The following is an 18336-nucleotide window of genomic DNA, read 5'->3' as shown; positions in this document are numbered from 1 at the left end:
TTAAATTTAAAAGTCACCATAATTTTGAAACTAAGGAACAAGAATGTCTATGGGAACCATTGGTGCATTTTGATCTCTTCTGTCTTTCCTCTGTCTTTTCCTTCTTTTCTTATCTGGAAAAATATATTTTATCTTCTGAAATACTTACAGGTGCTTTGAATCACTTATATAATAATAATGAAGTATGTGTTTCAAAATCACTGAACTTTTTCAGAGGAGGAGTTATAGAAATAACTTAAATTTTACCTTTCAGATTTTATTGCATTAATAATAATTGACATTACTAAGCCAAATAGACACAGCTTTCACAGAATCAATCTTCACAATTATTAAAATATTTTATATTTTTGGCTATCTACACTAACATAATGAAAACAACTCCGATGCATCACATATTTAAATTATACCACACACTGTGCTAAGCACAGTTTTCAACATTTATACTAACCTTTCTATGTCCCATCACATAGGTGTTATTCTCCCCTGTTCTATTAAATAATTAAAATGCAGAGGAATTACTTAATAGATTTTAAAGTCTCACAGTTGGCTAAAAAGCGGGGAGGGAGAATCAGGATTCAACAAGAATATGGCTGATCTCTTTATCTTCTTATTTTATCACTATTCATTTGTGGAACAAGGTAAGGGAGAAATAGTGTGTATTTACAGCCAGACTTTTCTTTTTGCCTTAGCCACCTATATTTTTCACCTTTAATGTCTTGAGATTCCATGCCAGAGTTATTCTCCACAATGTGCTCAGGTATCCACTCCTTTTTCAACCTGTTCATGCCTTCCTTATCTACTCTTACTTGGGTACTGATTCTCATCAATTCTGAATCTTTATTTGTGAATTTGACCCAGTTGGCTCTCTGGATTTGCGTGCACTCAGAATTATTCCTGAATTATAACTAAATTATCCTCTGTTTATACTATAAATGTTTACATATATCTAGTTATTTGGATGACCTCAATCTCCCAAGAAAGTGTAGTCTTACTTGTTTATTCATTTAACAAATAGTTAATGATAATCTACTGTAAACGAACGGCAATTATAGCCATGGGGATGAAGTGTTGACCAATACAGCTAAGGCCCTTGTTTTTAAGAAAATATGCAAGAACTACAGATAATAAGCCAATAGCCAAATAATTAAAATAATTTCACATGATCATAAATACTGTGATAAGTGCAAATTTGATCATGAAATAGTAGAGAACAATGGAGTTCACTGGGCACTATTGATGAAAGAGTAGTCAGGAAAAGGCCTCCCTGAAAAAATAACATTTGGGTAGAAAAATGTTAACATCATTGTAACTGTGACTGAAAAATAGAGCATGAGGAAGAAATGAGAAGAGGCCTGAGTTTAAAGCTAGCATCCATCAGATCATCGATGTAAGGCCTTATAAACCACAGGGAGACACTTAGATTTTATTTTAAGTGGCCAGTTCTAGCTTTCAATTAAAACAGTGAATATGAACTGATTCAAGATTTTAAAAAAGCTGTGTGGAGAAGGGACCATTTGAGTATTGTAGGAAAAAAATGATGATGTCTTGGTCTAGAGATGCCGGAGAGGAGGTGAGGAAAGAGTTTGATATGGGGTATATTCTGGTGTAAAAAATTGACACGACTTGCTGAAAGACTGGGCTGGCAGGTTAAGGAAAGACAAAACATCCTCTAAGACTAAAAAATGAACAAGCTGCCTTTTGTGACACCATACCATTGTTGCGAATCAGACTGGCTATCTTTGGTAAACCCATTAAGAAACTGACAAGAAAGCAAGGATTCGCTGTTTTCCTGGCTTTCCTATTCAATTTTATGCAGTGTTCTTCAATACAAGAAAAAGTAACATCTATTTCTAAATGCAATTGTGGGACATGATTTGAAGTCAAATACAAAATTAAATATATGTAATTCTGGGTTATTTTTTAATTTTAGGAAAGTGTCATATGTTGCTTATTACACATTATCTCCGAAAATGTCATTTAAGTATATTCAAAACACTGAATCACACATCACTATGAAAAAGCCGTATTTTTAAGGCTAAATAGTATTTAACAATATCACACGATAGCTTCCTTAATTTTTACAAATGTATACATTGACATATACATATACCAGAAAGTGACATTTATTCATTTCTACTTTCTTATTATGCATCATAATTATTTGTTTATCAGTTTTTCTGTACCAGCTACAATCTGTATCAACTACAATCAGAAACACTAAAATGGTGCTAACAATGTAATTGTAGTTATTTAACATGTACTCCAAGAAACCTTTTCTTCACTCTATAACTAGAATTGATGACCCCACCTGTGACTTCTTATTATTCATGTATTTCAAATAAAAGTTTCCATATCACCTTACAGAGTGCAATAATTATGTCAAATATTTGTATGTTATTAGATTGTAAATAGCTTTCATGCAGAAACTAAGTAATATTCCTCTGCTTCACAATTGTGAGCACTGTGTGGGACATTTAATAATCACTCAAAATGCGTTGGGTAAATGAATGAATGAGTTCTATAACTATTCATACTGTAGCTATCTGGATTAATTAACACTTTTCTGTGATTTATACAGTTTTAGGCACAAGCACACACAGGCACAAATATGTTCAAAGAGCCGTACCTCCCAGAGTAGCAGATAGCAAGAAATGTGTCCCATATTTCTTGATAAGGTTTTCTGTGATTTGCTGAAGGGTAGGTCGACGTCCCAAAAGTCTTATGTTGCGGAAGAATTCAGGGGCAAGAGGCAGAGGAGAGCCAAGGAAATTTCTTCTCTCAACTGCAAGGTTATTTACTTTCCAGCGGCCAAACTCCCTGAAAAGCAAATTTATTTTTATTCATAAATGCATAATCTAGCTGAATGTTTTCATTTGAGAAGTTCACTTGGTAGCTGGGGTCAGTACATTACAATGACTCTTGCTTGTAATACTATGTTGGGTGCTATGAGTAGGAGAAGCGATATTTATAATTTATTTAACTGGAGTGAATACTCTAAAACCAAATCATGTAAAGGAAAAATAAGCTACCTAAAGTGTACAGCTTCCACTGAGATTTTTTCCCCAAGAAAATATATTTTCATAAAAATGACTTTATTATGCCTAGAATATGAATATAGAATTACTAAACAATAACAAAATAACTTAAGGTAATTTTTTTCATTTTCTAAGGTATATTGGAAAAAAAGAATGATTTATATTCATCAACCTAATGATTCCCTTTCTCTATTCACTTTAGAGTGGGAACGTAAAAAACCTCAGGGATATTAAGGAGCCGCAGAACTTTAAAAACAACAAAAGAGAAATGAGTTTTCTTCTCTTTTTTTTTAATAATCATGGTTTACAACATATTTGGAAACCCAAATTCAGCTATTGCAATTTCTCAAGATGCAAAGTGATTTTATAAATGAATTTGGCCAAGTTAGAAAAATGAAAGATATGGCTATAAAAGATTTATACATTTTTTAAAGAATGTACACATTTACGTTGAGATAAAATCAACCTGATAATAAATTAGAAAAGAATTATAGTAAACTGCATCTGATTTTTTTTCTGAGAAGTGGTCTGATAAAATTCTTAAATATCACCCACAGGGAAGAACACTCTTTACTAGGCTTAATACTTCAAAGTGTGTTAATTCATATTTATAAAATAATCAAATAAAATGTTAATTAAACACTTTATACACATGTGCCATATTTATTTCTATTTTTCTCCAAAAAAATGCTTGCTATGTGCCGGGATCAGTGCATGATAAGAGATTCATCTACTGATGAGACCCATACTGTCCATCTGCAAGTAGCCTTCTCCTTTTGGAGAAATTTTTAAGAATAAATAAAATAAAGACAGAAAATTAAATTTTTAAAAGTTTTAAATTCTTATATGTACTGAGAGATACACATACAGACCACTTTGATGAGAAATATGACTATATGAAGTGTAGCCATATTTTACATTACATGGCCAGGAAGGGTAACTCTGCAGAGACAATTAGGCAATATGTGAAAAAATAATAATAAATTGCTTGGTGCAAGGAGGCAGGAAAAGGATTGACGCAGAATAATGAGGAACAGTGCACATACTTCCAGGACAAAGGGGCATGACCCTGACAGTTTCTAACTATGGATACTTAGTACTTCTGGCAAACATTTGACAGTCAAACAACCCATTTTTATCACTAATTATATGATCAGAATAACTTTCGAATCTAGGGAAGACTTTGGCCTGAACATAAATTAGAAGTTCTTTCGTCTTTGAGAAATTCTTGCTATCTCCTGTAAAAATCAGCTCATCTAAACAGTTTTAAGTAGTGTTTTTCTACCAAGGGTTCTCAAACTTCAGCGCCTATCAGAATCATCTGGAAACTTCACGACAGAGATTCTTATTCATTGGGTATTAGACAGGAGTTAGAATCTGCATTTTAAAAAGACATGCTAGTGCTGCTCTTCTGGTGACCATACTTGGAATAAAACCACTGATCTATACAGTTTGGTATATTGTCTTTCAGATCGCTTCAAAGTGCCATCTTTTCAGTAAATATAGGGCTTCTTTTATAGGCTGAATTTATTATAATGTTCCCTCAAAATACAGTAAAAATGTCTTTGTTATCTTTCCAAACCTAAGTTGATATCAATAAATTTTTATGTTATTCACTTCTATAATAAATTTACTTAAATCTGAATTGTAGGTACATAATGTATGTATATGTATAATATATAAAATATATAAAATATATAATATTAAATATATCATACACAAATAAAAATTTAAATATTGAAAAGAGATCATTTGAAATAAAATATTTAAGTCGTAAATTTGATGATGCATCTCAAGATATATAGTAATACAAAACTTCTAAGAAGTTATTTTTATACCATGATCACAATAATAGTTGCTCATTAATTCCAAAATTTATAGGCTTACTCTCAAACATTTAATTTTTTAACTCCTGAAAAATGCTTGTAATTTAATCAATAGAGAATAACATAACGTGACCTTAAAGCTGCGACACATATTTTTCAGGGGTTTACAGTGCTAAATTTGTTAACTCAAATGTATTCGTAGATTAAGATACAATCTAAGTGAAATAATTAGACTAAAAAATCCAAGATGATTGATTCAATGGTAATATGTTATATCCTGTATAAATGCTTTCTAAAATGCTGAAAGATTTTCGATACATGACTGCGGGAAAATACATGCTAGAAAAGTGCAATTCTATCTTTTTTAACAATCAGTAAATATGCAAATATAAATCCATGATCTATTCTGACCTGATGTATTTATGACTTCCTTCACTTTGTTCCTCTTAAATAAGAACAATAGACATATTACAAAATTAAAACAAATTACTTATTTTATGAAATCAGTTTATAAGACTCTATAATACTGTAGAATCAGCTATTCGAAGAAAATATTGTCTACTCTTTATTATCAACTAATATTATTGTCCATGCTGCTGGCAATACAGATGAACATAAGAAAATCTATGACCTCGAGGTCTCAAAGATCATACAAAGATAAAATACGAATGAATAAATTGCCATTCAAAGGCTTTAGAGTATTTTTCTGTGTAACAATACAAATGTATAGTAGCTTAGCTAGCCCAACTCCTCTACCCCATTTATCACTGTTCTTTGATATGAATGGATCTAATCTAACTCACTTTGGATATGTTTTCTCTGAAGAGCCTAAGAAGGCTTCCTGGACAACTTTCCAGAGAGCCTTCTTCAGCTATCAGGGGATTTTTACTCACTCAATAGGTCAAATTTGTAGTCTCACTTCATCTTCTAATATTTCAAATGATAAAACACTTTGCTACCCCATCTATTAATCTATTATCTCTGTCATGCAAAAAACAAAAAGAAAGAACAAACTCTGGGGATATCGCCAAACTAAAACTAATTAAATAACTAAATAATTATAGTTATTGTTAATAACTAAAGAAAATTATTTTCTTAATTTCAAGAAATTTAATCTTCTAGTTTTCTCCCATATTTTCATATAAAGAATAAAGCAAAATACTACACCATTGTGTATATCCAAAAGAATAAAGCAAAATACTACACCGTTGTGTATATCCAACAAGGTTAGTTGATGTAGAAAACATAAATTTCAAATTGAAATCTAAGAGAGCTCTTATTTCCTCTCCACATTTGGTTTGTATTGTCGTGATACATGATGACTGTTATAATCTTTATAAAGTTTTGCTGGAAACTGAGATAAAACAACAAAATAATCCTAAGAAGTGGTGATAAGAGCTCTTTAAGTAAAGATAGTCATCTCTGGAGAACCACACTGTGAGTAGTAAACATTAGATATGAATCGAAATCCCCAGTGTCCCTTTTTCCCGAACACAAGGTAAGACATTGCTGATGAAATTTTAAGTCACTGTGGCCATGTGGCTTACTTTGACAGATGAATTGTGAGCATGTATGTATAACCTGGTCCATAAGCCCAGGACACTGATTAGCAACTATAATCAGAATTGCTATGGTCCACATATATCCCTAAAGCTTAACAGAATGAACAAGTGAATGAACTGAAAATAAATTTTTTCATGTAAAGTCATCAAGATTACGGGAGGCTGAGGTGGGAGAATCACTTGAACCCAGGAGGCGGAGGTGGCAGTGAACCTAGATCATGCCACTGCCCTCCAGCAGATTATGGGATTATTTGATTTGCTTATTTTCTAGTATGTCATTACTGATGTAAAGTTTTTCGACGCTGGGAAATCTTAGGAAGGTAATAAGGAGCTAATGTCTGTATATAAGTTGGAATCTAAGGGGTGAGGGGTTTTGTTTTTTCTTTCTTTTCCTTGTTTCCTGAAGATAACATTCACCTCAGTTACAATCACATCATGTATTCATTAAATGTTGGAAAAACAAAGCAATAGAGTGATGAATTAAAAACATGCTGTTGGGTGTAATTAGCATAATGAGAACATTTTACCTAAAGGCATCTCAGGATTTCATCCAGATGCTTTATGTTTATATTAAATAAGAACATTGTTGTATCTAACTAAGCATTGTATTCTACTTGGAGCCTTCACAGAACATAACTATCTTCCCATCATAACGTTTACAAGTCTTTCAATTAAATAGGCACAATCATTAGAGTTTAATGTAACTCAGTCCCTTTCAAGACACCACTGTTTTATAGAACACACATATGGGCTATAACCAGTTTAACCAGAACATTACTTTGAAAATATTTTTGGGGATCATACTCTAAGGAGCCTCTATTTGCTTATTAGAGTTTTATGTTTGCTTGCTAAAAATTCTGATGTGTAATCGTCTATTATGTATGTCCACACAATGTTAATTTTTCTACAATTTTTATTATAATTTTATCCCTACTCAGCTCATAAAAAAGGCTAGAAAATAAGGTTGACATCATCAAATTTCAGTTAAACGCTGGTCACATAATTGCCACATTGCCATTAACCTTTTTTATTAGCATTTAAATATATACAAATATATAAATGTACTCAGTATATTTAAAAGATATTAACTGTCATGATTTCTTTAAAAGTGCACACATATGTTTGGTTTTTCCAAAACATAGAATTTGCCACTCTTCATATTAGAAATTTTGGATTAACTACCAATGAAAAAGAAACCCAAAATATATTGACAAAAGCAGAAGATGCAGTAGCTGAAAAGATTTACCTTTAACTGCTAATTTCCATTAGATGAAGTTGTCTAAAGTCCTAAGTGCTATTATTACATTACTTTTCACATTTCTATATTTGTTGGCTAGTAATTTTATCAATAATCATTAAAATTTTCAGAAAAAACAGAATCTTAAAATAAATATATTACCTAAACATTCATGTCTACTGGGAACAAATTCAAAACAAAAATCATAAATTAACTTGCGAAACTTTAATCACAATAACATTCTAATTACATGTAAAATCATACAGATCTTAAGAAATGGCACTAATATCAATATTGGCACCCCATAAATTTATTGGGAAACTGTGATATATAAAATTGACTTTTAAAAGCATTTTTACCGGCTGAGCACAGTGGCTCATGCCTGTAATCCAAGCACTTTGGGAGGCCGAAGCAGATGGATCACTTCAGGTCAGGAGTTTGAGACCAGCCTGGCCAACATGGTGAAACCCTGTCTCTACTACAAAAAAAAAAAAAAAAAAAAAAATAGCCGACCGTGGTGGTGTGTGCCTGTAATCCCAGCTACTCAGGAGGCTGAGGCAGGAGGATCGCTTGACCTGGGAGGCAGAGGTTGCAGTGAGCCAAAATTGTGCCACTGTACTCCAGCCTGGGCGGCAAAGCAAGACTCCATCTCAAAAAACAAAAACAAAAAAATTCTTACCATATAGCTTCAACATCTCACAAATGACACTGTTTTCCATTTGGCTGGTAAAAGGAAAATGTTTCAAATTGCCTGGATGCCTGTAGCACTGAAGCTAGTGTTTATAAAACAGCTAAATGCTCAGCAATTGGCAAGATAAAAAATCCACTCTCCCTTTAGCCCCTTGATACATCAAACTTTTTAAAATAAATTTAATAGTAGTAGGGTTTAATTTTTTTTTTAAACTTGGGAAGAATTTTTGGATGATGCTGGAAATTTAGCAGAATGAATCTATACAAATAAAATACTGGGGATAAAAGTCCAATCACAAATATAACTAATGTAAAGTGTTTACATGCAGGATTTCTGAGAAGCACTGATTAATGATGTTGTATTTTGAAAAAGCTGCCAAACTCAAAGTAGACTACAGAAGACAATTAGCGTGACTGCAATAAAAACAATTGCCATCTCAGTAGAACGAGAATTAATTGTAGCTGTAACCTCATGATTATCATTGAAACAAAAAAGATGAAGGTGGGACTATTGAGAAATTGTTAAAGGATGGTCTGGTTTATGGCTAGTTATGCACACTTTAAATTTTTAAACTATGTTATATTTTAGGGCTTTGAAATTACTGAAAATAATTCAATTTTATGTTACATAGTTTTAAATCACTTTCATAGCTTAATAGGGTTTTATTCAAACTTTAACAGAAATACAACACAGATGCAGGTATATATGATAATATAGAAATTGATTATGCTTGTTTACATTAAATCACATTTTGAACACTTGTTAGCAAGTTTTCTGTAAAAACATACAAACATGCTGTTAATGATCTTCTCATTTGAATAAAGGAAAATATGTAAGAATTTTGCTTAAACTTTGCTTTCTAAAATTTGAAAGTATAGTTTAATTTCTATTACAAATATTATATCAACTTATCAAAATTACTGCTTAATTGCATTCATATAATAATACAGATTAGGTAACTATTGATCAGTGTAGACAAGCCAAGAGGCATATACATATCTGAGCTAAAATAAAATAAAATATTTAGTCTGTTTCTTTCTGATAAAAAGAGATATACTGAATGTTTTTATTTTAGCATTTATACTTACAGAAGTAATTCATCATCTTCATTAATAGATAAAAATATTTGCATTCATGCATAAATTTTATTATTTTAGATAGGGAATTTTAATTTTTAAAAGGAAATGGAATTAGGAGTGAAACAGCTGAAGTTTCAAATCCTATACTCACAAATTTAATTCACAAAATGTAAAGCTTTCTGAATTTTTACAAGTTCATAACCTTGGTGTTGTAAACACACCTCATTTATGATAAAACTGATACTGAGATATTTTGAAGTAAAATTTGTAAAACTTAACTACAGTAGTACAGATAACATGGATTACTTCTTAGTAATTTTTGGTACATGTAAATTTGTGAAGTGGGTTTTTTGTACCAGGATGTTAATTTTTAAAAATATCTAAATATTATTGATTAAGGTAATGCAATTTTGTGGAATTAATAAGTAAAAATTTACAAAAGAGTTTATAAATAAAATCACTCAAAGAATATGCACCTCACCATTGCTGTTCCAGGTATAGACTAATAAGTTTAATGCTCATAAAGATAGGTAAATGTGAAATAGATATCTGTTAATGAAAAAAATAATGTTTGCTGACAGTTTCTTCAATCATTTAAGCAGTATTTCCACTGAGATTTCTTTATGATGATACAACATCTACCTTAGACATGGGATCTTTTTTTTAAACCATGGATTATGTGAAGGTAACTAACCAATTATATGTCTGAGATTACAATAAATTACAACTTCACGTATTGCTTCATTTCAAGTTAGATGAAATAAGAAGACAAAATGAAGGATTTTTTTAAAGAATAACTGCATTTTTAGTGACAATAAATATAAATTGCCCATATTTTAATGAAAATTTTTCATAATAAAGATGAGTTTTGAATAATAACTCAATTCAGTAGAATTTATTTTTCCTGAAATATGTCTTAAAGAGAATTCCTTTTAAAATGTTATATGATTTTTCCCACATAGTTGAGGCAAATGAAAATGTGTTGCTGCAGGTCATAGGCTTTAATATACAAATAATTTATGTCAACATGCTCTTAATTTTATGTCTTTCATATATATATCAGATAGGGAGACTGAATATGGTACTTTATGACAAAATACATTTTCAGAAAATGTATAAACTTAAGTTTACAAGGTATAAATTTTTTATCCCCCAAGTTGTAACCTTTCAGTTTGAATCAGGCTTGATGGTTAGAATACAATTTTACACACAAACACTTTATGAAATATCAACTGGTAATTTCACCTTTCTCTGGATATCACTGTCTTGTACGGATTACAAATTGAAACTTGTTATCTAGCAAGCACTTGGTCTTACCATCTTCTTTTGGGGATTTATATAATACAAACTTCTTAAATATTACCTGCTTTATATGAACTTCAAAGACACTAATAATATGTGGGAATTGCTGTCTTTTCTGCTCTACCATACCTGTCTCCAATTAATTCAGGTCCTCTTGTTATATGCACTCGTGGCACAATTTTCTTTTCCTTCTGTGAACTTGTGTCACTCTTTGATTCATGTTTCACGTAGATGTGAAATATTTTTTCTTATAACCATTGTATTTTTAAGACTCAAATGAATGACCCATAGTAGTCACTCATTAAATACACTCGGAATCACGAAATGAGTAAATATTCTCATGTGAGCTAAAATGAAATAGCCACCTAAGTATGAAAAAGAATGAGGTTTCCTACTTGTTAGTATACACTCTGACTAAAGTTCACAGAAAATCAAGCTCAGTAGAGGAATATATTTCTCAATTATCCTCTTTGAGTGTTCATGTGACTAGGACAAATTAAAAGTTAACTGTTTGCTCTAAACTGAGAAACACTAACTGTATGTGAAAACCTACTCCCACTGATATCTACAATATATGTTTGGAAGTTTAGAAATATGCTATCATTTCCTGCTAGGGCAGTAAAATGTATAATTGTGGTACTCTAAGCATCTTATGGTTAATACACTTTGAGAAGAGCAATCCAGATATTTCAGCTATAAGAAGATTTTTAATTTCTCTAATCTATGCCAGCCATAAGGCAGGGGAAGCACATTGATACAGACAAATTCAGTTTTTATCCTTTATGGGCAAAATAAATATATTTGACTAGTTTTCTCCTATAAACTTTAAAATGTAATTTTTCACTGATTAGCAGTCAATAAGTTTATACGTTTGGGAGGCAGAAACAACTTTCATACTAGCGATCAATAAACATTTTCTGGCAGATAACTTTTACCTCCTCATTGAAATTGAAATGATAATTTAATTAGACTTGTTTCTAAGTGATCAACCTATGAATTTTAAACTATGACACTGAGGTGTGTGCTCTTTTTATCTCCGTTTGATAAATGAGAAAAGATTGTTAGAAATAAATTCTCTGAGGCTGCATACCTAGCAAGAATTTGAATCTAGGGGGTCAAACCTCAAACCTAATGACATTAACTCATTTACAGGTTGATAGCAACTTTGATTGAAAGGTGGCTGTTACTGGTAATGTATATCTGTGAGTGTGTGTGTGTGTGTGCACGTGTGTGTGTGTGTGTGTATTTGTGTGGGAAGCATGGAGGGTGCATGGGAGAGACAGAGAAAGATATGGAGTATAGAGAGAGAGAGGAAAGAGAAGAAACAGACAAGGTTGAGAGAAGTTTATCCATTAAATGGGGAGCAATGTGAGAAATACAAATATATATCAAACAGAAGCAAAAAGCCAAGTATAGATTAATCTTTTATTGTCCTAACTAGCCACCCAGGAAACAGAGAATGTAAACCTCTACATGGTAGAAGGATTTAAAGGGCCTTTGAGACTATTTCACATTTCTTAAAAGATGAATTGTAGGAAGTGAACGATTAAAGAGGTTTATAATCAATTACTTTAATAGGTGATATAGTATAGTCCAAACTCTGAGCTCAGGGTGCAGAGAATACAAGCACACGCAACAAATGCATAAATAGATGTATTGGATTACAACAAAGTTAAAAGCTTCCAAACAACAAAAGAAACAATCAACAGAATGAAGAGACAATATACAGAATGGGAGAAAATAAGGTGTTAATATCCAAAATACATAAGGTGCTAAAAAAATCAATAATAAAAAGTAAAACAAATAAAAATACCCTGATTTGAAAATGAAAGAAGGACCTGAATAGACATTTCTCAAAAGAAGATCTAAAAATGGCCACCATTTTAATAAAAAATATTCAACATCACTAATCATCAGGGAAATGCAAATTGAAACCGCAATGAGATATCACTTCACTCCTTCTAGAATAGTTACAATTAAAAAGACGAAAGTTAACAAATTTTGGCAAGGATGTAGAGAAAAGGTAACCCTTGCACACAGTTGGTGAGAATGTAAATTAAAACAGCCATTGTGGAGAACTGTTTGGAGATTTTTCAAAAAATAAAAATAGAACTACCATATGATTTGGCAAGCCCACTACTGGATATATACACGTATTTATATGTTGAAGAGATATCTGCACTTCCATGTTTATTGCAGCATAATTCACAGTAGCCAAGACATAGACCCAACCTGTGTCCATTGGTGAAATAATGGATTTTAAAAGGTGGTATATGTACACAATGGAGTACTTATCAGCCACAATAAATAATTAAATACAGTCATTTGTGGCAATATGGATGAACCTGGAGAACAGGACATTATGTTAAGTGAAATAAGCCAGGTACAGAAGGAAAAATTCCACTTGACCTTTCTCATATGTGAAATCTGAAAAAGTCGATCCCATAAAAGGAGAGAGTAGACTGGTAGCTACCAGAAGATGGGGATATGGAGCCGTGGGAGGTTTTTAAAATGCTGGCCAAAAGATACAAAATGACAGAAGGAATAAGTTCAAGAGGTGCATTGTAGAGCATGGCAATTATAGTTAATGGCCATATATTGTATTCTTGAAAAGAAAGTGATCAGCAAACCTAAAATACTGATGAACCTGAAAAACTTATTATGGAGAGTCACTCTACATGACAAGAAAATATATAAAATTAAAAAAAAAAATGACAACTGGGCACAGTGGCTCATGCCTGTAATCCTGAAACTTTGGAAGGCTGAGGCTGGAAGATTGCTTGGTCCCAGGAGTTCGAGAGAAGCATGGGCAACATAGCTTGTCTCTCTACAAAAAAATAAAAAATAGCTTACTCTGGTGGCATTTGCTTGTAGTCTTATCTACTCAAGAGGCTGAGAAGGGAAGGGAGAATCACTTGAGCCCAGAAGGTCTAGACTACCTTGATCTGTGATTGCACCACTGCACTTCAGCCTTGGTGACAGAGCAAGATCCCGTCTCTAAATAAATAAATAAATAGAAAAGTAAAGTCTATTTTTGATGGGAGAATTTTTAGTACTTCTTTAATCTTTGTACTCACTATTGGTTTATTCAGGTTTTCATGTAATTGTGATTCAATACAGGTAAGTTGTATTTTTCCAAGAATGTATCCATTTTTTCTAGGTTTTCTAATTTGTTAGCATATAGGAATTCATAATAGTCTCTAACAATCTTTTGTATTTTTGTGTTATTTATTGTAATGTCTCCTTTTTATCTTTGATTTTACTTATATGTGTCTTCTTCCTTCTTATACTAGATAAACATTGGTTCATCTTTTTAAAAATATTATTGTTGATTTGTTGATCTTTTGTAATATTTTAGTCTCACTTTCATTTATTTCTGCTCTAATCTTTACTATTTCTTTTCTTTTACTAATTTTGGGATTGGTTTGCGTTTACTTCTCTACATTTCTTGAGGTGCATCATTAAGTTTTTATGTGAAGTTTTTTAGTTGTTGTTGTCTTAGGCATTTATTGTGATATTCTTCTTATTCCTGCTTTATCTATATTCCATACGTTTTGTTAGGTTTTGATTTCCTTTTATGCATTTTAAGACATTTAAAATTTTTCTTTTTTAATTTATTGATACATAGGTCATTCAGTAGCATGTTGTTTTATTCCCATGTATTTGTACAGTTTCCATCATTCCTCTTGTTACTGATTTCTAGTTTTAGTCCATTATGGTCAGAAAAGATACTTGATATGATTTCAATTTTTTTGAATCTCTTGAAATTGTTTTGTGTCTTTACATATCATCTATCCTGAAGATATTCCATGTATTGATGAGAAGATTGTTTATTCTGCAGAAGTTTGAGTGAAATGTTCTGGAAATGTCAGCTTTATCCATTTGGTCTGGAGCATAGTTTAACTTTAATGTTTCCTTGTTGGTTTTCTGCCTGAATAATTTAAACATTGCTGAAAATGGGGTTTTGAAGTCCCCTACTATCATTGCATTGAAGTGTATCTTTCCCTTGAGATATATTAATTTTTGCTTTACATATTTGGGTGTTGTGGTATTAGTAAACATACATTTACTATCGTTATATCCTGTTACTGAATTGATGCTTTTATCATTATACAGTGAAATTCGCTCACGCTTTTTACAATTTTTGATTTAATGTCTATTTTATATAGTGTAAGCATAGCTACTCCTGCTCTTTTTTGGTTTTCATTTTCATAGAATATATATTTCCACCTCTTCAATTTCAATCTATGTATGTCTTTATAGGTAAAGTGGATTGTTTGTAGGCAGCATACAGTCAGATTTAGCTTTTTGTTCTTTTTTAATTCATTCAGCCGTGAAATTTTAATTAGAACATTTAGTCTATTTATATTCAGTGTTGTTATTGGTAGGTAAGGACTTGATACTGCCATTTTGTTACTAGATGTTCTGTAACTCCTCTCTTCCTTTCTTCACTTCTTACTGTTTTCCTTTCCGGTTAAGTTATTTTCTCTGGTGGTATTTTTAATTCCTTAATTTTTACTTTTAGGGTATCTATTATAGTTTTTGGTTTCGTGGTTGTCATTAACTTTACAAAAACATCTTATAGCTATCAGAAGTACCTCAAAATAACTTTTTTTTCTTGAGTCAGGGTCTCACTCTGTTGCCTAGACTAGACTGCAGTTGCACAATCATGGCTCACTGCAGACTCGATTTCCCAGGTCTCAAGTGATCCTCCCAGCTCAGCCTCCTGAGTAGCTGAGACTCCAGGCATGTGTTACCATGTCTGACTAATTTTTTGTAGAGATAGGGTCTCACTTTGTTGCCCATGCTGGTCATTAACTCTTGGGCTCAAGTGATCCTCCTGCCTTGGCCTCTCAAAGAGCTTGGATTATAGCGATGAGCCACTTCACCTGGCCCTCAAAACAGCTATTTTCAGTTCCTGGCTGAGAGGTCAAACCTCACCTCTCCAGGTTTGGTGACTGGCACTTTATTTAATAAATTTTGTTAGGTTGTATTTCCTTGAATATTTTGGATACTTGGAGGCATGCATCAATAACTAGGCATTGAAAAATTAGGTATTTATTTCAGTCTTGCCTTGTTTGTACCTGTCCTTCTTCAGAGAGTCTTCCAGTAGTTTAAAGGGGACTGCCTGTTGAGCTCCATAAGCCGGTGGTCACTCTCGGCATTTTAGCACTAAAGGGTGCCCTGAGCCTAGGTTTGTTGTAAGTCTTGCAAACTGCTAGCTCACCAACCCTCCAACCTGAACATGGAAAAGACATGGGACAGTTCCCTGGGGTTCTAGGCAAAGTCCTTTGCTCACCTCCCACTTTCCCTCAAGCAGAAGGATTCTCTCTCTACTCTGTACTTTCTGTAGTTGAAGAAGGGGTGACACAGGCCACCAGTAGCCTCTGCAGCTTGTAAGGTACTGAATTGCACCCGAAGCCTCTTTGACCAGCACAGTGTAGGGGCTTGATCAAGGCCTGTAGTCACTGCTGCCTGACTGACACTGACACTTATTCAAGGCCTGAGGCTACTTTAGGCAGCCAGTAGAGAAGAGGGCCAGAACTCAGGTTTGTTCTGCTAGGATGGTGGATTCCCTTCTGGCCCAGGATGGATCTAGAAGTGCCAAGCAGCTCACTTGGTTCTGTCCTTTGTTGTTTTAAGTGGCGGGGTTGGTACTTGGGTCTTAGGCAAAGTCCCCTGTACTCTTCCTTCTTCCTTTCCCAACACGGGGATTCTCTCTCCGCACTGCACTGCCTGGGGTTGGGGGAGGAGTGACCTGGGCACTATAATGGCTGCCACAACTTACATGATGCTAGGTTGCTCCCCAAGCCATCAGCCTCCCAGACCACTGCAGTACTGGGACTTGCCCAAAGCCATGGTCACTACAGCCTGCCTGCCACTGAAATTTACTGGGGGCCCGAGGCCACTGTAGTCAGCTAGTGGTGAAGCAGGCTGGGACTCAGGTTTCTGCTACTTGGGTGGCAGATTCCTCTCTGGCGCAGAGACGTCTAAATGCCTCTTCTGTGGGCGTCAGTCTAGAATCAAGGACTGTGAGGGCTCTGCCCTGTGTTGCATTCCACTGTGGCAGGGCCAGCACTAAGTTTCAATGCAAATTCCCACACTCACTTCCCTTTCCCTCCCCAAGCAAGCAGTTTCTCTCTCCACACTGCTCTTCCTGGTAGCAGGAAGGGGTGGTTTAGACAATGTGGTACTGTCCTTTCTAAAGTCTTCAATTCCTCTCTTTTGGTTATTATACCAAAATCAGGCGCTGTGATTAATTTTGTTCTTTTGAATGTGCTTTTTAATCTGTATAGTTATTCAATGTAATGTACCTGCAAAGTAACAATCACTGGGAAGTTCTAATTGGCCATCATGATCTGGCTCCTCATTTGTCTATATTTTTTGTTTGTTTGTTTTTGTTTTTGTTTTTTTTGGTGTCTGAGCTTTTGGCGTTATATTTAAAAAATTATTGCCAAAACCAGTTTTAAGGATCTTTTCTGCTGTATTTTATTCTTGAAGTTTTACAGCTTCATGTGATATTTAAATCTTTAATATTCCTAGGATGTACCCACAAACATTAAAAATAAAAAAAAATCACGGGATGTAAGGATGATTTGATATACATGGATAATAAATATGACCCATCACATTAACAGAATGAAGGACAAAATCACTATGATTATCTCAATAGACACAGATAAAGGGTTTCACAAAATTCAACATTCTTTTATGATAAAAACTCTCAACATATTAGGTATAGAATAAAATGTACCTCAAGATAATAAGGACTATATACGACAATCCTGCAACTAACATCATACTCAATGGTGAAAAATGAAAAGCTTTTCCTTTTTAAGATCAGGAAAAACACAAGGCTGCCCACACTCACCATTTCTATTCAGCTCAGTACTGGAAATTCTAGCCAGAGAATTTAGGCAAGAAAAATAAATAAAATACATCCAAACTGGAAAGGAAGCTAAATTGTCTCTATTGCAGATGATGTAATCTTACACAAAGAAAACCCTCAAGACTCCACTGAACCAAAAATAAAGTCAGTGAAGTTGTAGGATACAAACTCAACATACAAAAATCAGTACCATTCCTATGCACTAACAAAGAACTATCCACAAAAGGAATTAAGAAAACAACCTCATGTGTAATAGCATAAAAAAGAATAAAAGGCTTAGGAGTAAATTTACCCAAATAAGTGAAAAATTTATACACTGGAAATCATAAGGCACTGATGAAAGAAATTGAAGAACACATAAATAAATGAAAAATTATCCAATGTTTATGGATTAGAAGAATTCTTATTGTTAAAATGTTCATGCTGTCCAAAATGATCCACAGATTTAATGTAATTCCTGTAAAAATTTCAATGGCATTTTTCACAGAAGTAGAAAAGAGAATCCTAAAATTTATGTAAAATCACAAAAGACTTCAAATAGATGAAACAATATTAAAAAAAAAACTAGCAAACCTAGAAACATTATACTTCCTCACTTCAAACTATGTTACAAAGTTACAGTAATAAAAATAATATGGTACTTGCATAACAAGACACATAATAGAGAGGCCAGAAATAAACCTATTCATATATGGTCATCTAATTTTTGATAATG

The 18336-nt window shown here is 33.1% G+C and overlaps 1 protein-coding gene across 6 annotated transcripts in view; it reads right to left on the bottom strand.

Moving 5' to 3' along the window:
• The window catches only part of BRINP3 (BMP/retinoic acid inducible neural specific 3), a 378045-nt gene that overhangs the window by 185936 nt on the left and 173773 nt on the right, over positions 1–18336 (bottom strand). For 5 of the 6 annotated variants that reach the window (XM_055233832.2, XM_063613754.1, XM_055233830.2 and 2 more), the window contains one exon: positions 2627–2817. The exons of the other annotated variant lie outside the window; for it this stretch is intronic. In XM_055233832.2, coding sequence (XP_055089807.1) covers positions 2627–2817 — 191 coding nt within the window. The remainder of the gene's footprint in view (positions 1–2626; positions 2818–18336) is intronic. 6 annotated transcript variants of the gene reach the window in all.

The sequence above is a fragment of the Symphalangus syndactylus genome, chromosome 19, assembly GCF_028878055.3.
Source record: "Symphalangus syndactylus isolate Jambi chromosome 19, NHGRI_mSymSyn1-v2.1_pri, whole genome shotgun sequence".
In the NCBI taxonomy this organism is placed as follows: domain Eukaryota; kingdom Metazoa; phylum Chordata; class Mammalia; order Primates; family Hylobatidae; genus Symphalangus; species Symphalangus syndactylus.
Note: the sequence above shows the minus strand (reverse complement) of the source record. Positions and strands in the feature narration are given on the sequence as shown.